Below are 22,437 nucleotides of genomic sequence, written 5' to 3' on the forward strand. Positions count from 1 at the left end.
AGTAACTGTGGAACCTTGGGGAGCGACCGGCTACAACGATTTGCACCGTAGTCGGGCTGAAATCACTTTCAAGGTAATGGCTTGTCACGACACAGTGTTTGTGATAAGCTATTTACTACTTTGTAATTCCAATCCAATTTCAATATTGTAGTATTTTTTCCCAACTTGACTTTCTTATCATTGTTGTAAACTCCACACTCCCCACCCCATCCTACTCCTTTCATCTGATGTTGTTTTGCTAGATATTACAATGTACAATTATTTAAAAGATAAAATATTTATTTACTTACTTATCAAACATTAAAAAAAAAATTAAGTAAGAGCTCCACTTGTTTTTTAAAAATATATTATTATTTTTTATAGAAAATAACTTTTCCTTCATATTAAATACACCCTTAGTTGTATTTGTTTTTACTTTGTTGGAGTATTTGAGCAATTGGTAAAGTTATTGCCATATGATCAAGAGATTACAAATTCAAACTTTGAAAATAACTTGTAATTTCAGAAATAATGTAAGATAAAACCACATACAATAAATTTTTATAATCCAATATTTCTTTAATTCTGCGCATGGCGAGAGTTTAGGGGTCGTTTTGTGTGAGTGATAAAAATAAATAGTATTGAGATAAAATTTTGGTGTCTTATTTGATTACCATGTTTGGAATAACTGATCCTGCCATTTATACCATAGTGATGAGATAAATTATCCTATATATATTCTGGGAAAATTTATTCCAAGAGAGCTAATCCCAAAATAATCAATCCTGAGATAACTTATTCTCAACCAAACGATAGCGTATAAGAGTACCTTTAGTTGAGTGACAGATGCGGGCGTGCAATTGACAAACACCATGCTATCATTGTATTACATCTAATAATGTTGTGTGTGCATGTGTCCTTTGAAAGAAGGCCCCTAAAGTATTGTGTCCACTTGAAATTAATAGCAAAGGATAAATTGATATAAAAACTTAAAATTATATGTTTAAGTGATTAGAAACGAAGTTAGAATTTTAAGTCGAAAATTTGAATTTATAAGAGGAGTAATATATTAGACTCTGTATATATCAATAATTTATACCTATTAAATAAATTTTTCAACAAATGTACATAGTCATAATCAAAATTATTGAATTCTAATAAACATGTAAGTCAAACCTAAAAAAATATTTACACAATTGGTCAATATTTATATAGGTAAATCTCTTTACATATACATGACAACTATAGTCTACTCTCACAAAATAAAATTTAGAGATCGTTTTTGTTTCTTCACTATCATTATATAAAACTTCAACTCTATGATAATATATATATATTTCTTGATGATAATGAAGTAACTTTAGAGAATAAAAACTTTGCTAGTTTTGCTTCAAACATGTAATAATTAATTGATAGAGAACATTTATATATTTCTTGATGATTATGAAGTATAATTTAGAGAATAACTTTGATACTTTTGCTTCAAACATGTAATTTATATTCTTGTAAATACAATTAATGGACTAGTTATTGTTTAATTAGTGCATTTTGCCTTTTTTGAGGGCCTTGAGATCAGCATAATGCTTTGTTATCCATCCTTCAATGATTTTAACTTCTGTGTTCCTTTGCATGGTTAGCCATTCTGGATCAGTTGAGTCTTTAGAAAGAATGTCTAGACAATGGGAACCTACAAAAAAAAAAAAAAAAAAAAGAAGAAGAAGAAATTAGAGTTGACATGTATATTTACAAGAAAAATAAAATATTTGTTATTCACCCGGCATTCGATAGTCATTTCGATTAATCTGGATTCACTATGTTTTGCACATTAAAGGGGAAAGCGCTTGGGTAAAGCTTACAAAAGTAGCCACTTTTCAGCTCTTGTGACTTAAGGTTAGTTATTGTAATTGAATTTCACCTGTGAAATTTTTGAAACTTCATGACAATAGCTAATTTTCAAAGACATGGCCAAAACGTAGCCGGTAGGTGTTGTTTCTACGAAGCTCTTGCTCATAGGATTATTTTTATGAACCTAATCTCTTATTAAGGGTCGGAAGAGTTCTATCTATTTCATCATGACCTTCAATTATTTACACGAGATATTAAAAAAATTATTTATAATTATCTTATCAGTAATTTGATGATGAAGTAAATATTATTTTCACATAATTGTAAATATTGGCATACCGTTATGTGTGTGGACAGCTTGTAGACTATGAGATATATCTTGCAAAACCCTAAAATAGAAAAAAAAATTAATGTAAGAATAAATAAATAAAACCAAATAGAGAAAAGGAAAAAAAAAAAGTATTGTGTGGGGGTGGGGTGTACGTACCCTGCACTACTATAAGGATCTCTTAGCCCATTAGAAAATATAATATTGCTAGCAAACCTTTGAAGAATTAATTTTATGTCCTGCAAAATCCACTCATTTAGTAAGTTCGCAAAGCTAATATATATATATATATATATATATATATAAGAAAAAGTAATAATATGAAAAAAATAAGCATAATGAAAGATTGTTGGAAGAGGTTGAGGTTTTGGGTTAGTGTCTTGATGATGAGAAAGAAGTCATCTTTGATAGAAAGTATTCTATTCTTAAAGTACGATTATTCGACTATGTTGTTTGAACTTTTCAAAAATATTGTTATACTCACATCTCATATCCTTAAATAATGCACTACACATCCGTCGTCATTATGTACTGCGCCTTAAAGATAAGTGAATTTTTTATGAATTTTTTTCGAGGGAGGTTTATGGAATATAATTTCTGACCAACTTACCTCAAAAATTTCCATGGGAAAGTCACTTGTTGATCATAGTAGTGTATAAAAATATAATTATATATATATAATTGACACATGTGCATGCATAATATGTATATGCGCTCGCTCACTCTCACACGCACTACATATCTTATATGATAGCATGTGCATCATCACGTATATAATTATATATCGGATGGAAAATAAATAAAAGATGAGATTACCATTATGATAATTAATAAATTAAATTAAGAATGAGAAAGATGCACATACTTGTCCTCCATAATAAGTTGTGATCCAATGTGGACGAGGTGAGACACCATACTTCTTCTTGCAATCTTTTATGAAATTATTCAAATTGAAAGGATCTGAATAGAACATTGTGTCATTTTCGCCACGTCCTACCGGCATCACCATCTCAGTGCATGTCTACAAAATAATAAAATGAGTAAGCTTGTCCGTATCTTGATTATTTCATTACATAGTATATACTTATTACCTCTCATATATTAACACATACGACATCGAATAATTCTGACTATGAAGGCAGATAGAAGAAGACATTTGTTGTATCTGGTGGGATATAAATTCTCGATCTTCAAGGTTTATATCCATTTCATTGATCTCTAGGCTACAGACCCTTAGGTCCATACTATCAAGTGCCTATTATTAGCTTCCACCAAATATTAGATAAAACTATTCATCAAAATTTACACAAATAAAAAAAATTATCAAATATTTTTATTTCTACTGAAGTTTGGATCATGGTATCCAAAGTTTGCCCCAACGACTTAATTGACCACTCTAAGCCACACTTTTAGAAGGCCTTAGGTACTTATAATCAGGTACCTACTGTTGAAGAAGAAGGAAGCTGATGATTGGAGCATGTCAAAGAAACATGTCCAACAAAGCTGACTGATGTGTTGAAGAAGAAGGAAACTGATGATTGGAACATGTCGAAACAGGTCCAACGAAGCTGACTGACGTGTTTACAACACACATGTTTACAACACTGCTGTAGAGTTAGAGTCACACTATGATTAGACTACTTATATCGATTAGGATTATATTACAACTAAGATTAGATTACTATTAGGATTATAGTACAACTAGGATTAGATTATTTATAATTGCATTATTATTATTATAGTAGTAATATGTATTGTAGTAGGACTCTACAATTATTTCCTTATATAAGGAGTATGTACTTAACAATTTTAATCATCAATACAATCTTTGATTTCTCTAATCCTAGACGTGAGATTTCTACATGGTATCAGAGCTTAAAAGTTTTTCCGCTCTCTGAGTATTGATGAAAAAAAATCACACGTTAAATTGCAATGGACCTTTTTGTCGACCTCCTCACTTCACCAACTCATTGCCGCTTGCTCCATTAAACTTAAGCCAGCAAACTACCTCATATGGAGGACACAAATATCCCAATTGATTCAAGTGATAAAACTAACATATCTCATCTATGAACCAAGTAAAAGTAGTTGTTCCACTGGACAAACTTCTAGGGAAGTTGTAGCGGTTGAGAAGGATGCAAAAGATAGTGGCACCATTTATGACTGGAAGGAGAAAGATGTGTTGCTAAAGAGTTGGATCAAAGACACCTTGACCGAAGAAAGCATGTACCTAATTGTGGGCTGCTCAACTACCAATGAGATGTGGGAATGCTTGAAAAAAGCTTATATTCAAGCAACAAAAGTAATTAATTTTGCTAGAGGTTGAGGTCTCAAATACAAGAACTTTAGGACTGTCATATTAGTCAATGCACCATATTCCACCCTTAATCAATTTGTTTATGCTCTCACGAGTTTTGATATAAGGGAAGATGAAGAAGAGGTGTCACAACAAAATACAACATGGTATTCTCTGCCCAAAAAGGCTGGTGAAGAGAAAACAACAACATCAACTCCAGAGAAACAGATTTCAAGCCTGCTGGACAGGGAACAAGTTCTCAGAACAGTCAATTTGGACTAGGTTCTCTGAACAATAAAAGTTTTCAAAGTGAAAATAAGGAAAGGAATAATATTGAGTCATGTCAAATCTGTGGTAGGACCAATCATACTGCTCTTAAGTGTTTTTACGAGGGGGGGGGGGGGACTACTCGTATCAATCTACATATGAACTATCACAAGCAACAACTAGACATCACATTCATACCGAAGCATTGACAAAACAAGTTTTGCTGGGTATTCGAAGCAAGCAAGGAGTAACCGTTCCCTCTACTCTCTAGCTTGAGGGGAAGTGTTGAAGAAGAAGGAAGCTGGTGATTGGAACAAGTCCAACGAAGCTGACTGACGTGTTGAAGAAGAAGTAAGCTAATGATTGGAACATGTAGAAGGAACAGGTCCAACGAAGCTAACTGACGTGTTTACAACACAGGTTTACAACACTGTTATAGAGTTAGAGTCACACTAGGATTAGACTACTTATATCGATTAAGATTATATTACGACTAGGATTAGATTGCTATTAGGATTATAGTACAACTAGGATTAGATTATTTATAATTGCATTATTATTATTATAGTAGTAATAGGTATTGTAGTAGGATTCTAAGTATAGTTAACTTAGGACTCTACAATTCTCTCCCTATATAAGGAGTATGTACTTAACAATTTTAATCATCAATACAATCCTTGATTTCTCTAATCCTAGACGTGAAATTTCTACACTTACTACCTCCCATCATTAGTGTCGAGCAATTCTGATCCCATCAAGACTTCAGCATATGGAGAAAAAATCATCTATATTTTTTTGTTTTAATTGTGATTTGAACCCTATATCTCCAAAGTCATGTGTATTATTCATGTTAAATAGATTACTATGTCAAATTCCTAGGTGTTCACAGTCAGATCACTTATAAAGTAATTTCAAATATATTTAATTAATAACCTGATAAAAATAGTAACTAACCTATTATATCCCGATACAATGCAAGTAAACTATATTTTAATACAATTAATAATATAACTTAAATTCTCGATTAAATTAGTGTGTATTAGTATAAAACTTACTTGCCATCTCCATCCCAAATCTGTTTCACTAGGCTTGGGGTTCATGTTGTGACAAGATGAATTTCCTTTATATGCAACAATTCCAGCAAAAATTCTATCAAGAATATGACTTCCTTTTGGTGCACCATCAATTCCACCACAAACTATTGTCACTGGGTAACTTGGTGGACTGTTATACTGAGCAGCCTCGGAATACATTGAATCCAAATAATCCTTCAACTCAAATGGATCATTCAACTTCCTTAAAATACAAGAAATCAAGACTAAATAAATATAGAAATAAAAATAAGATTCTTTTAAAAAAAAATTACACAAACAGATAAAAGTGATTTGATGATGAATTACTCAAGTGAGATTTGTAACTTTGAATATAAGACATGTAATAGATACAGTTGACCTGATGATGTAAAAATTACTTACATTGACGATGCATGTATATATATAGTTTTTGCAAAGAAAGTTCTTATACAAAAGGATAGGTATCGATTAAAAATGTAAAATTTCTAATCATGAAAATAAAACAGATTGCATGCTCTAATAGATAAAGATAACTTCATAGTATAAATTTTTTTCCTGTTTAGAAAAAATATACTGTCATAATATTAATATTGATTACTTGCTACAATAAATACAACTGTTTAATAATGTAAAAAAATATTAACATCAAATCAACCAAAAGATATTTATACTAAATAAGATTTTTTATTTTTTTTTACTAGAATAGATAAAAATAGCATAATAATATGAAAATTATGATAATATATATAACTTAAACTCTTACGAACAAGTCTTGAATTTCCGACTGAGATAGGAGAGTCCATTTTTTCTAGAAGCAATCTTGTCAATTATTTCCCATGAATTTCTTATATTATGGTAACAACTCTTACTAGCTTCCTGAAATAATTATAAAATTAATTAACTTGTTAGTTAAAAATATAAAAAATAATAAAGGACTTATTAAAAGTTAAAAAAAATTAAATTAAATAGATTTCTTACTTTAAAATCCCTTGACACAACTGAATAATATCCATTTTGTGGAGTGATATTATCAAAATAAAGAATTGGAGCTGATGAAGCTAAAGCACCAAGAGCTATATGTGGATACTTCATTCTAAACCAAGAAGCAAGCACTGCAAAATAAAATAAAATAAATTAGAGAAAAAGTTTTGATAAAATTCAACTTTAAGGGTGCGTTTGGTACGAAAGAAAAAATATTTTTGAAAAAAATAAGTGGCTTTTCTTACTTATTTTCTTGTATTTCAGTACATAACTAAAATATATTATTCCTCTATTTCAATTTGTTTGATCTATTTTTCTTTTTAGTATATTTCAAAAAGAATGATCTTACCTTTTATAACGACTCTTTAATTTCAACGTTTCACATGACATGTTTAAGATCACAAGATTAAAATCTTTTCTTTATTTTCTTAAACTCCGTGTCAAATCAAAATAAACCAAACAAATTGAAACAAAGAAAATATCCTAAAAGCAATTGTATATAATATAGATAAATATTATGGAGTAGAGTGAGGGTAAGGTCGTGTGAGGTAGTGGGGTGGAAAAATGAGGTGTGTTGGACGGTAGGGTTAACGACATAATCAATATGAAATATCACTTGTGAAATGTATTTCTCCTACTTCAAAAGTTCTGACCAACACAACATGAAAAACATAAAAATATTTTCTTCATACCGAACACATCCTAAATTACACTTATTTTTAAAAGAAAATTAAGAAGGGGATTTTTTTTCCTTACTTCCTCCATAGGATCCTCCAATGACAATAATTGGAGAATTTTTTGCTGAATATTTTTCTTTAATATGTAACAAAAGTTCTGCATAATCAGCTATAGCTTGTGCTGAATTGAAATATCCTCTAGTATCTTCATCTTTTACAGCTTCTTCCATCGTCTTAAATGGTGTTGATTCTCCATAATACCTATGCTGAAAAATAGTTTGCCAAAATTTTTAATATAACATAAAGCTAGCATTTATAATGAGAGAAGTCAAAGAAGATTCAAAATCTAGGTTATATTCTTAATAAATACCATCATAGTATTTGGACTCAATTATGATTTTTTTACTATATTCTATTATAGCTCACTGATCAAGTGCTCTAGCACTAATGATGAACGCGGTTAAAACAATTAGTGTAAAATTCTTAGACACTCTCATTTGACTATTATAAATTTTGAAGTTCAAACATGAAATTTAAAATTTTGAGTTTTTGAAGTTGTGTTTTGACATGCATTTTACATTTTTAAAAAATTAAAAAGTTTTTTCAGATTTTCAAAAACTGATCAAATTAATACATGATCAAGCAGATATTTAAAAATAAAATTTCAAAATCTGCTCATAAATTTATGGTCAAATGCAAATTAAGTTTTAGTTAACAGAAAAACATGACAAAACAAAGTAAAATGAGTTGGTAGTTTTAATTGATACATATACTTGATGGAATATAATTAATGAATTTAATTACCTCCATGTAAACAAGAAGAGCCTTAAATTGAGGTGCAAAATCAGTGAGAAATCCAACACCAAGAGGGTCTCCATCAATAGAAGATTCAGCACCAAGATAGGCAAAAATTGGAGAACTTGAATTGGAACCACCCCAATACTTAGAATTAATTATATACCTTTGTTTAAAAGTTGAATAACTTTTTGGTCCATAATTAAAATGATCAAGTGTTTGTTTATAGTAGTAAGTCTCAAATTCTTTTGGAAGATCATCATTTGTTGAAGAAGAAAAGGTATTAGAATGATCTTGAAGTATATTTTGAATAAGTGGTGTTAGTCTTGGGATTTTATGAGGTTTTGAAAAAATTAATGATGTTTTTGTGAAGATCAATAAAAGAAGCCATTGAAATAAGAAAAGTTTATTCATCTTCATTGCAAAAAATAAAAAGAACTTTGGTAAAGAAAAACAATGTTTCTTGGTGATTCTATGTATCTTATTGTGGATGTATTTATAAGTATTGTTGATAAATATATTTATTATCTTAAAAAGTATAAGAATAATATTTGAAATTATTTTTATCTATTATTAAAGATGGTCAAAAGAATTTATTACATATTATTATATTATACTATTTTAGCCTTATTAATATTTTCTCTGTCCACTTTTATTTGTCATGTTTTGAAAGTCAATTTGACTAATTTTCAAAGGTAAATCAAATTATATTAATCTGATATTTTAAACAAAAAAAATTAGATATTTAAAAATTGTACAAAAAATACTATTAGTTGCAATTTTTCGCATATCAATATGATGGGAAAATACATCATAAAATGTTAGTCAAAGTTTTTATAGTTTGACTCTAAAAAAGAAATTATGATAATTAAAAGTGGACGGAGGTAGTATTATACTTACCATGTGATGCATGCATGATTCAATAATATATCTAACAAATTTCTTTTTTTTTTTTTCTTATTCATTGTCTGACATTTGTTCTGAAACTCGATTCATCCGAATTCGTTGTTCCTATAGCTAAGATCCGTTAAAAGAGAATACCTTTCTCTATTATGATTCTGTCATTAAGACCTACTAATCTAGATTCGCGATATCTAAGGTCCATTAAAAGATTCGAAAAAACTTCATGTTTATCAATTTTTTCCATTTTCTAGGCAGGTCTAAATACAGGGCATATGATTATGGAGTAAAACTCATAAATAACCATCTTTCAACCCCTATAATTAAAAAATATTCAATGTCATACGATGAAAAGAGAGTCTATCGAAAACAGCCTCTCTATTTCAGAGATTTTTTTCCTTTATTTCAGAAATAAATGTAAATTCTATATATATTTTATCCTCTTTAAATCTGATTTATGGAATCACACGGAATATATATGTATTCATTATCATAGAAGTGGACTCTAATGGGGAAAAGTTAAATATTTTGGTCTCTGAAAAACTTGGTCAATGATGTTATACTTATGGTTAACTGCATTTATTCTAAAAATAAAAAAGATTCCATTTTTTTTCAAAAAAAGATGACTTTAAATCATGAATCACATTGTGTCCTTTTATGATCACTATTCCAGTTTCATTGAGTAAAGCTAAGAGACTTTTATGAAACTTTATCATTACTATATATAACTGACTGGTTGTTACAATAATTTGGCTTTATTAGACACAATAATAGTATGCCACTGCAATTTGGAGGAGAAACAAAAGATTTTAGAGAAAAGAATAACAAACATTTTTTTAAAAAAAATTAGAAAATTCTTCATCCATACGAAAAATAAATTGATCTTGAAATAATAATGACTAATTACTCTTGCTATAAAATAAACTTGTATCTTATATATTTATTACATATTCTTCTAGAAACAATTTCGAAAGACTCGAACTGACCACTAAAACTATTAATTTTAAAGCCCAAAATAAATAAGTTTACTTTTTCTTCAACCTTCTACGTGAATACTTATCAATTAATATAAAACAGAAGTGAGTATATACTCAACCACTTGCAATTTCATCATGATTAGGGAATGTATGTCTCCCACTTTAAAAATTAAAGGTTGTGTATCCATTAAATATTATGGAGGACTAAGAGCAAAGGTCAACTATATATTATCTCTTGATAATGAGTGCTTTTTTTGGGGGGGTTGGGGGGGGGGGGGTAATATAATGATTGGGTTAATGCTAGTTAATTTGGCAATGTGAATATAGATTAAGATATCATTACTAAATAATTAGGATCGTTTATTTTCTCAAAATTTAAATATATAAAATTTATCTTTATTGAAAATAAGGAGTAATATAAATGATCGACAATAGTGATAATAGCTAATAATAGTAATCGTGGACTAATTATTGTTTAATTAGTGTATTTTGCCTTTTTGGAGGGCCTTGAGATCAGCATAATACTGTGTAATCCATCCTTCAATGATTTTAACTTCTGTGTTCCTTTGCATGGTTAGCCATTCTGGATCAGTTGACTGTTTAGAAAGAATGTCTAGACAATGGGAACCTACAAAAAAAAATAAAAAAATTAGAGTTGACATGTATATTTACAAGAAAAAAAAATGTTTTATTTGTTATTCACCCGGCATTCGATACTCATTTCGATTAATCTGGATTCACGCGTTTGCACATTAAAGGGGAAAGTGCTTGGGTAAAGCTTACAAAAGTAGCCACTTTTCAGCTCTTGTGACTTAACATCAGTTATTGTAATTGAATTTCACCTGTGAAATTTTTGAAACTTTATGACATTAGCTAATTTTCAAAGACATGGCCAAAAAGTAGCCAGTAGGCATTGTTTCTACGAAGCTCTTGCTCTTAGGATTATTTTTATGAACCTCTAAAATCTCTTATTAAGGGCCGGAAGGGTTCTATCCATTTCGTCATGACCTTTGATTATTTACAATAGATATTAAAAAAAATATTTTAATTATCTTATATAGAAGTAATCTGCTGATGAAGTAAATATCGTTTTCACATAATTGTAAATATTGGCATACCGTTACGTGTGTGGACAGCTTGTAGACTATGAGATATGTCTCGCAAAACCCTAAAATAGAAAAAAAAATAGTGTAAGAATAAATAAATAAAACCAAATAGAAAAAAAGAAAAAGAAAATTGTGTGGGGGGGTCATGTACATACCCTGCACTACTATAAGGATCCCTTAGCCCATTAGAGAAAATAATATTGCTAGCAAACCTTTGAAGAATTAATTTTATGTCCTGCAAAATTCACTCATTTAGTAAGTTCACAAAACTAATATAGTATAAGAAAAAGTAATATGACAAAATAAGCATAATGAAAGATTGTTGTAAGAGGTTCAGGTTTCGGGTTCGTATCTCGATGAGAAAGAAGTCACCTTCGATAGAAAGTATTTTATTCTTAAAGTACGATTGTTCGACTATGTTATTTAAACTTTTCAAAAATATTGTTAGACGACTCACATCTCAAATTCTTAAATAATGCACTACACATTCATCGTCATTACGTAATCGTATAGTTTTCTGACATGAATTCAAATTAATCAAATATTCCCCAAAACAAGTACCGCACCTTAAGTGTGTATATATATATATATATATATATATATATATATATCTGACACACGTGCATGCACAATATGTATATGCGCTCGCTCACTCTCACATGCACTACATATGTTATACGATTGCATGTGCATCATCACGTATATAATTAATTATATATCGGATGAAAAATTAATAAAAAATGAGATTATCACTATGATAATTAATAAATTAAATTAAGTATGAGAAAGAAGTATGTACTTTTCCTCCATAATAAGTTGTGATCCAATGTGGACGAGGTGAGACACCATACTTCTTCTTGCAATCTTTTATGAAATTATTCAAATTGAAAGGAGCTGAAAAGAACATTGTGTCATTTTCCCCACGCCCTATAGGCATCACCATTTCACTGCATGTCTACAAAATAATAAAATGAGTAAGTTTGTTCGTATCTTGATTATTTGATTACATATAGTATATACTTATTACCTCTTATATATTAACACGCACGATAACGAATAATTCTGACTATTATTAAGGCAGATAGAAGAAGACATTTGTTGTATCTGGTGGGATATAAATTCCTGATCTTCAAAGTTTACATTCATTTCATTGATCTCCAGACTACAGACCCTTAGGTCCATACTATCAACTGCCTATTATTAGCTCCCACCAAATATTAGATAATACTCCGTCAGTCCCTAATTACTTGTCCGTTTTTCCTTTTATAGTTGTCCCTAATTACTTGTTCATTTTGACAAATCAAGAAAGGACAAATTTTTTTTACCTATTATACCTTCAATTAAATGACTAATTATTTTGAAAAATGTAGAACTTTTCATCGACTTAATAATTAATAGGGGTAAAATGGTAAACTCACTATGTCATTAATTATTTTCTTAATAAGTGTGTCAATTCAAAAGTGGACAAGTAATTAGGGACAGAGAAAGTACTATTCATCAAAATTTACACAAATAAAAAAAATCGTCAAATATTTTTATTTCTACTAAAATTTGGACCATGTTATCCAAAGTTTGTCCATCAACTTAATTGATCACTCTAAGCCACACTCTTATAAGGCCTTAGGTACTCATAACCAGGTACATACTATCTCCTATCATCGGTGTCGAGCAATTCCGACCCCATCAAGACTTTAGCATATGGAGAAAAAACCACCTACTATATTTTTTTGTTTTAGCTCTGATTTGAACCCTATATCTCCAAAGTCATGAGTATTTCATGTTAAATTGACCACTATGTCAAATTCTCATGTGTTCACAGTCAGATCACTTATAAAGTAATTACAAATATATTTAATTAATAATCTAATAAAAATAGTAACTTTACCTATTATATCCCGATGCAGTGTATGCAAACTATATTTTAATACAATCAATATATATAACTTAAATTCTCGATTAAATTAGTGTTTATTAGTATAAAACTTACTTGCCATCTCCATCCCAAACCTGTTTCACTAGGCTTGGGGTTCATGTTATGACAAGATGAATTTCCTATATATGCAACAATTCCAGCAAAAATTCTATCAAGAATATGACTTCCTTTTGGTGCACCATCAATTCCACCACAAACTATTGTTACTGGGTAACTTGGTGGGCTGTTATACTGAGCAGCCACTGAATACATTGAATCCAAATAATCCTTCAACTCAGATGGATCATTCAACTTCCTATAAAAACAAGAAATCAAGACTAGATAAATATAGAAATAAAAATAAGATTTGAAAAAAAATTACACTAAAACAGATAAAAGTGATTTGATGATGAATTACTCAAGTGAGATTTTTAACTTTGAGTATAAGACATGTATATGCTATCATAGATACAATTGACCTGATGTAAAAATTACTTACATTGACGATGCATGCATATATATAATTTTTTGCAAAGAAAGTTCTTATACTATTCGTTCACTTAAAGGATAGGTATCGATTAAAACTGTACAATTTCTAATCATGAAAATAAAACAAATTGCATGCTACAATAGATAAAGATAATTTGATAGTATAATTTTTTTCGTGTAGAAAAAAATATACTATCAAAATATTAATACTGATTACTTTACACCGAGTACGTACGTCATTAAATTAGCCAAAAGATATTTATATGTAAATAAATAAAAATAACATAATAATATAAATTTTTTGATAATATATATAACTTAAACTCTTACGAACACGTCTTGAATTTTCGACTGAGATAGGAGAGTCCACTTTTTCTAGAAGCAATCTTGTCAATTATTGCCCATGATTTTCTTATAGTATGGTAACAACTCTTACTAGCTTCCTGAAATAATTATAAAATTAATTAACCTGTTAGTTAAAAATAAAAATAAATAAATAAAGGACTTATTAAATAGATTTCTTACTTTAAAATCCCTTGATACAACTGAATAATATCCATTTTGTGGAGTGATATTATCAAAATAAAGAATTGGAGCTGATGAAGCTAAAGCACCAAGAGCTATATGTGGATACTTCATTCTAAACCAAGAAGCAAGCACTACAAAATAAAATAAAATAAAATAAATTAGAGAAAAAGTTTTGATAAATTTCAACTTTAAAGGTGTGTTTGGTATGAAAGAAAAAATATTATTTTTTCTCTGAAAAATATTTTTTTAAAAAAAATAAGTAGATTTTCTTATTTATTTTCTTGTATTTCAGTACATAAGTAAAATATAATATTCCTCCAGTTTAATTTGTTTGATCTATTATTCTTTTTAGTACATTTAAAAAAGAATTATAATCCTTACCTTTTATTAATGACTCTTTAATTTCAGCGTTCCACGTGGCATATTTAAGACCACAAGATTCAAAAAAATTCTTTATTTTCTTAAACTCCGTATCAAATCAAAATAAACCATACAAATTGAAACAAAGAGAATATCCTAAAATTATTTGTATTTAATATAGACAAGTATTATATATGGTGTGGAGTGAGGGTAAGGTCATGTGCGGTAGTCAGGGGCGGACCCACATTGAGGGTATCGGGTGCTCGAGCACCCATTGACTTCAACGGAAATTTGTGTATGTTCATTAAAAATATTGAAAAGTTGATATAATTAATTCTTGAGCACCCATTAACCAAAAGGTTTGATGGGTGCTTTGGTTCTCAGATGCAAGGTAAGGCTTGCGCTAACGACCTAAGTGTGAGGGTTTGAGCCCCAATGAAGGATTTTTGGTTTTTTTTTTTAACATCTTCTATAAATCTTTTCACTGCTATATGTTTGCTTTTTTTTTTCTTCTACGCTAAAGGAAGTGAGCACCCATAACCTTCAAATCCTGGATTCTTCACTGGCGATAGTGGAGTGGAAAAGTGAGGTGTGTTGGAGGTAGGAATGACGACAGAATCAGTATGGACTATCACTTGTGAAATTTATTTATCCTACTTCAAAAGTTCTGACCAACACAACAAGAAAAAATTTAAAAGTATTTTCTAAAAAATATTTTTTCCATACCGAACACATCCTAAATTACCTTCTTTTTTTTTAAAAGAAAATTAAGAAGGGGATATCCTTTTTCCTTACTTCCTCCATAGGAACCTCCAATGACAATAATTGGAGAATTTTTTGCTGAATATTTTTCTTTAATATGTAACAAAAGTTCTGCATAATCAGCTATAGCTTGTGCTGAATTGAAATATCCTCTAGTATCTTCATCTTTTACAGCTTCTTCCATCGTCTTAAATGGTGATGATTCTCCATAATACCTATGCTGGAAAATAGTTTGCCAAAAATTTTAACATAACATATAGCTAGCATATATAATAACAGAAGTCAAAGAAGATTCAAAATCTACGATATATTCTTAATAAATAAAAAGATCTTGAGGACAAGAAAATACCATCATAGTATTTGGATGTCAATTATGAATTTTTTACCATATTCTATTATAGCTCACTGATCGAGTGCTCTTGCACTAATGATGAACGCGGTTAAAACAATTAGTTTTGAATTCTTAGACGCTCTCATTTGATTATAAATTTTGAAGTTCAAACATGAAATTTAATAAATGGAGTTTTTGAAGTTGTATTTCGACATGCATTTTACTTTTTAAAAAATTGAAGTTTTTTCAACTTTTCAAAAATTGATCAAATTTCACGATCAAACAGATATTTAAAAATAAATTTTCAAAATCTACTCTTAAAATTTATGGTCAAACAAAAAAAAATGACAAAACAAAGTAAAATAAAAGAGTTGATAGTTTTAATTGATACATATACTAGATGGAATATAATTAATGAATTTAATTACCTCCATGTAAACAAGAAGAGCCTTAAATTGAGGTGCAAAATCAGTGAGAAATCCAACACCAAGAGGGTCTCCATCAATAGAAGATTCAGCACCAAGATAGGCAAAAATTGGAGAACTTGAATTGGAACCACCCCAATACTTAGAATTAATTATATACCTTTGTTTAAAAGTTGAATAACTTTTTGGTCCATAATTAAAATGATCAAGTGTTTGTTTATAGTAGTAAGTCTCAAATTCTTTTGGAAGATCATCATTTGTTGAAGAAGAAAAGGTATTAGAATGATCTTGAAGTATATTTTGAATAAGTGGTGTTAGTCTTGGGATTTTATGAGGTTTTGAAAAAATTAATGATGTTTTTGTGAAGATCAATAAAAGAAGCCATTGAAATAAGAAAAGTTTATTCATCTTCATTGCAAAAAATAAAAAGGACTTTGGTAAAGAAAAAGAATGTTTCTTGGTGATTCTATGTATCTTATTGTGGATATATTTATAAGTGTTGTTGATAGTAAAATATAAAGTATAAGAATAATATTTGAAATTATTTATATTTATTACTCCCTCCGTTTCAAAAAGAATGACCTCCTTTACTTTGTAGTTAGTTTAAAAAAGAATGACCTCTTTCTTTTTTTGGTAACATTTTAATTTCAGTTTTCCACGTGGCATGTTTAAGGCCACAAGATTAAAGGGCAATTTTGTACATTTGACATAACTTTAATTTAGGACCACAAGATTCAAAAGTCTTCTTTATTTTCTTAAACTCCGTGTCAAATCAAACTAGACCATTCTTTTTGAAACGGAGAGAGTTTTAAAGATGGTCAAAAGAATTTATTACAAATTATTATCTTATACTATTTTAGACTTATTAATACTTCTTTTGTCCACTTTTATTTGTCATGTTGTGCTTTTAGTTGTCCATTATTGACTTGACACACCCCAGAAACTATAAATCGAAGGGTAATTTTACTATATCACCCTTTGAATATAATAAATTTAATGTCTTGAAAAATGTAATAAGGAAATGACTATAATTCATGATAAGAGTAAATTAGGAACTAAATGTAAAATTATCCATTTATTTCATAAAGTGGACAAGTATTGTTGGATATCTCAAAATAGTATAGAGGACAATTATTGTCGGACGGAGGGAGTAATTATTTATTAGTTTTTCTATATTGGTCACTCTATCAAGGGTATAATAGAAAGAATATAGTAACTTATGTATTAATTTTATGAAATAACAAGTATTATGGTCCAACTATTTATAAAAAGGGATGACAAATAAAAACAAAACGGAGGAAATTATATCTTATTGTTGATATATTTATACGTGTTTCACTTTATACCATGTGATGCATGATTTAATAATTTATTCATTATTCGGTGTTTGTTCGAAAGCTTGATTCATCTGAATTCGTTGTTTCTGTAGCTAAGATCCATTAAAAGAGAATGCCTTTTTCTATTAGGATTCCATCATTAAGACCTACTAATCTAGATTCACGGTATTTGAGGTCCATTAAGAGATTCGAAAAAACTCTTTATCTATCAGAATTTTGCCTCTAGACAGGTTTAAATTCAGGACATATGATTATGGAGTAAACTCATAAATAACCATTCATCAACCCATATAATTAAAAAATATTCTATATCATAGAATGAAAAGAGAGTCTTTTGGAAACATCTCCTTTATTTCGGAGATTTTTTTTCCTTTATTTCAAAAATAAATATAAATTCTACGAATATTTTATCCTATCGTATTTATGGAATCAAACTGAATATATGTATCCATTATCATAGAATTGGACTCTAATGTGGAAAAATTAAATATTTTTGGTCTCTGAAAAACTTGGTCAAAGATGTTATACCTATGGCTAAGTGCATTTTTTCTAAAAATAAAAAAGATTTTTTTTTTTTTGCAAAAGAAAGATATGTATCCATTATCATAGAATTGGACTCTAATGTGGAAAAATTAAATATTTTTGGTCTCTGAAAAACTTGGTCAAAGATGCTATACTTATGGTTAAGTGCATTTTTTCTAAAAATAAAAAAGATTCTTTTTTTTTTTTTGCAAAAGAAAGATGACTTTATATCATGAATCACTTATTGTGCCCTTTTATGACCACTATTCCAGTTTCATTGAGTAAAGCTAAGAGACTTTTTATGAAATTTTATCATTACTATATATAACTGACTGGTTGTTATAATAATTTGGCTTTATTAGACACAATTAGTATGCCACTGCAATTTGGAGGAGAAACAAAAGATTTTAGAGAAAAGAATAACAAACTTTTTTTTTAAAAAAAAATAGAAAATTCTTCATCCATACGTAAAAATATATCGATCTTGAAATAATAACGACTAATTACTCTTGCTATAAAATAAACTTGTATTTTATCTTTATTACATATTCTTCTAGAAACAATTTCGAGAGAATCGAACTGACCACTAAAATTATATTTTAAAACCCAAAATAAATAAGTTTACTTTTTCTTCAACCTTCCACGTGAATATATACTTGATCAATTAATATAGAACAGAGTGAGTATATACTCAACCACTTGCAATTTTATCATGATTAGGGAATGTTTGTCTCCCACTTTACAAATTAAAGGTTGTGTATCCATTAAATATTATGGAGGACTAAGAGCAAAGGCCAACTATATATTATCTCTTGATAATGAGTGCTTTTTGGGGGTTAATATAATGAGTGGGTTAATGCTAGTTAATTTGTCAGTGTGAATATATATTAAGATATCATTACTAAATAGGGTAATGCTAAATGATCAGAAAATTTGGTCAGAATTTGGCCAAAAATTTAAAAAATCTATAATATCTTTTTTATTATAAAATAAACTGATCTTTTTTCATTTTTTAATTAAAAGGTATTAAAGTTAAAACTTAAAAGTGGTAAAAATATTCAAAAAGGTAAAATAACATAGTGTGAACTGTGAAATATGTTATTTTACCATTCTGGCCAAAAGGATTTTTCCTACTAAAATAACTAGGATCGTTTTTTTTCTCAAAATTTAAATATATAAAATCTATCTTTATTGAAAATAAGTAATACAAATTTTAATAAATATTAATTAATCTAATACTATATTATTTTTGTATGTATTCTTGAAGGCACACCTCTTATTCAAGAGAATTCAGTACAACATCTTTAAATTGATAAAACTCTTCACGCTGCATTGAGTATTTGAGTTAATAAACCGCATGCTCTATAGCGAAATATTAAGTAGATAGATTTTTTTTATAAATGATCGACAATAGTGATAATGGCTAATAATAGTAATCGTGGATTTTGACTGACGATAATAATTAATGATGATGATAATTGACTAATAATATTGGATATGTGTGATAAATAAAGATAAAAGTCTATTTAACCAGTTACAAATTTGGTTTGTATCCCAAAAAAATTCTAATCTCCCATTGCTATAGCCATAAGCTATAGTAGCTCCAGCTTGCAATCACAAGGGCCCGTCCTATGAGGCTAGAGTGGGTTTAGCGGTCAACGTCCATTTAAATTATGTTTGGAGGTCTTTCGCTTTTGCTAGATCTAGAAAGATATTACAAGTCCTCTGTCTCAGATTTTATCGTTGCAACCATTTGATTCACCGATACTATAAAAAAGTATCATATTGCTTACATTACTGTTATTGATGGTTTGATTATCTTGAACCACAAAGACCCTACTCAGGTCAATAATTCTAATTAAATCAACCGCATTTACCACTGCTAGCTCATAAACCCTTATGAAGTCAAGTTGACTAATGATGGTGATCATTTTATGGTGATAAAATACAAAAAAGTTTCAATTAATGAATGATACATTTCAATCTTTATCAAGGTACTCTTTCAAAATTCAAATTGAGATAGTAGTCTTCTTTTTTATTTCTTATTTAGTATTTGATATTTATATTAAAGTTTGATTCATATAAATTCATATTGTATAGCGCCTTGTTTGGAGAAAATGTTCACTACTAAAAAAATCACATTTAAAATTTAACCTCGATACACCTCTAATTTTAAAAAATATCATTATCTAATGCATCACATCATTTGATGATAAGTAAGATAATATCATGCACCTTTGGACCAAAACAAAGCACGTTTGAAAATAACAAAAGTTGAAATTGATGGTCTAACGTGCGCACTATACACATTAATAAGTACCAAACATAGAGGGCCCTTACTCACAAATCATAATTCTAATTCTAACAAAAAAGACATTTTATTAATGGAAGTCACTGTTGCTTTAGAATCACAACCCGTAAATATTGACAGATTCAGAATTTAAAATTTAAACAATAAATAAATACTAGTAGTACATTTTGTTGAATTCATAATTTTTATATTACATGCATTCACCCTGCTGATATAAGAGGCAGGCAAATACAAATTTTAAAGTTTTTTCGTTTTTACAATGAAGTCAAGTTAATATACATGATATTAACCAGGTCCACAATGAAATATTTATAGATATTTATCGAATAATTATTAATACTATAGATCCGCACGGAGGTACAAGTAATTAGCGTTTGATCATTATGAATCGATTCATAAACCCATTTATTTTATGATAAATTTGCAAAATGTTGCTTGTTTGGTTGAGTTTTTCAAAAAATTGATTGGGAGTGATTTTCCAAAAATATATTTGGAACATTCACAGAAGAAGAAAAAACTTGCAGATTTAAATAAAAAAAATTTAAAAAGGAACATTGCTAAAACTTTCAATCATTTGATAGAATATTGTCTAAGTCATGCCTGGAAAATTGTCACCTAAGCTTAGCAGTGAAGCAAAGTTTCAAGCAATCATTTCATAAAAACTTACTTGCTTTCAATATTTACATTAAATTATATTGTTGTTATCGATCATATAAATATATATTAGTTTAGGCAGGGGCGTATCCAAAGGGGATCACTGGGTTTACGTGAACTCATACTCCCCTCCTGAGATCATATATAATAATGTTATATTTTTAAAAAAATATTGAAATATAGATGTGTGAATCCACACTCGGAGTATTGCGATGATGACTGAGTGCACCTCTCTACGTGAGGTTAGAAATTTGAATTTTATATTTATCTTGTTTTATTTTTCTTTCTAAAATTAGATAACACCTCTCTAAGTGGTTATTGGTAGCACTTTTGGCATTTTAATTAATTCATATATATAAGAATTAATTTTGGACCTATAATATTAAAATTGTTAATAATTTTCAGTAATAAGAACCTAAATATCAAACCGATTAAATTTATGTCTTATATCAACCTTTTTGTAAAGTTCACCCATCATCTCGAAATCTTAGATACGCCTCTGCGTTTAAAAGAATTTCAGGTTTTTCCTCAACAAAAACAAATCTGCAGCAATCACGATTTATGTTATCGGTTAATAATAATTCTCACTAAGTGAATGGATCTCTTTTAATTTGTCCACAACCTAGATATCCCTTCTGATGCGGAGATAGATCTTATGTCTAAACATTGATCGTCTCGATGTAATGAATAAAGATTTCTTTAAACATCCATAATGGTGTTTATATGGACTAGTTCTAGAGTTAAACGTTGAGGAATATTTAATGGTTTTATAGGTCATTTAACACCGTATCCTTTATGATTAGACCCGATCCAATAATTATTTTTAAAAATATATATAGTATATGATAAATTAAGATGAAATTGAAGTATATACTCCCTATGTCTTAATATATGTGATGTAGTTTAATAGGACACAAAAATTAAAAAATATGAACAAACTTTACGACGTCTTAAAACTATCCTTAAAATAAATACTTAATTTTTTATTGGGACATGAAAGTATTAATTGACCTTAGTGAAGTATAATATGATAGAAGTGTTGTAAAGCAACAAATATCATACATTTGTAGGTTTTTTCTTATAGGCTTTGGATGTGAAGAATAATTTTTCTTTTAGGTATCATGGACTATGACATAAGAAATTTAATGAGAATTGGAAATAAAGTTATGGTTTAAGGATGAAGTACACTTTGTCTGATTCTGGCAAATTAATTTAGAGCTAGGTATAATTTTAGAATCGTGACTCTTATCCATTTTTTCCATATATTGCTATCTTAGTGATATAACACCAAAAAACTAACATTGTTTGTGAGGAATACACGTAAAATTAAACTAATTGTTCAAAATACAAATAATTAGAAACCACATATAAATCAACAAATAATATATTCAATTAAGATCAGAAATGTCATGTGGTGATATATTCGTCTTTTAAATTAGTAAATGTTAAACATCTCACATTTTAAATATTATATTGATATGTATTGCATTTATTTATCAACAAACAACTCCCTCTAAATAATAAATTGCAAGCTAATTTATTTAAATAAATTTACTAGTACAAATATAAAATATAAAATCAA

At 28.7% G+C, this 22,437-nt stretch overlaps 2 protein-coding genes across 2 annotated transcripts; both read right to left on the reverse strand.

Moving 5' to 3' along the window:
- Positions 1–1,431: 1,431 nt before the first annotated feature.
- Positions 1,432–8,687, reverse strand: LOC125844454 (uncharacterized). The gene is made up of 9 exons (XM_049523769.1): positions 8,251–8,687; positions 7,526–7,712; positions 6,767–6,900; positions 6,552–6,664; positions 5,771–6,011; positions 3,018–3,173; positions 2,312–2,391; positions 2,164–2,213; positions 1,432–1,666 (listed from the first exon to the last, which is right to left on the reverse strand). The coding sequence occupies exons 1-9, from the start codon at positions 8,659–8,661 to the stop codon at positions 1,518–1,520; spliced, it is 1,521 nt and encodes a 506-aa protein (XP_049379726.1). The 5' UTR covers positions 8,662–8,687; the 3' UTR covers positions 1,432–1,517.
- A 1,770-nt stretch (positions 8,688–10,457) lies between these two features.
- LOC125844453 (uncharacterized) lies at positions 10,458–16,496 on the reverse strand. Its single transcript, XM_049523768.1, has 9 exons — positions 16,035–16,496; positions 15,309–15,495; positions 14,151–14,284; positions 13,956–14,068; positions 13,212–13,452; positions 12,024–12,179; positions 11,380–11,459; positions 11,237–11,286; positions 10,458–10,746 (listed from the first exon to the last, which is right to left on the reverse strand). Exons 1-9 carry the CDS (start codon positions 16,443–16,445, stop codon positions 10,598–10,600), a joined length of 1,521 nt encoding a protein of 506 aa, XP_049379725.1. The 5' UTR covers positions 16,446–16,496; the 3' UTR covers positions 10,458–10,597.
- Between the last annotated feature and the right edge of the window lie 5,941 nt (positions 16,497–22,437).

Source organism: Solanum stenotomum, chromosome 11 (genome assembly GCF_019186545.1).
Source record: "Solanum stenotomum isolate F172 chromosome 11, ASM1918654v1, whole genome shotgun sequence".
NCBI lineage: Eukaryota > Viridiplantae > Streptophyta > Magnoliopsida > Solanales > Solanaceae > Solanum > Solanum stenotomum.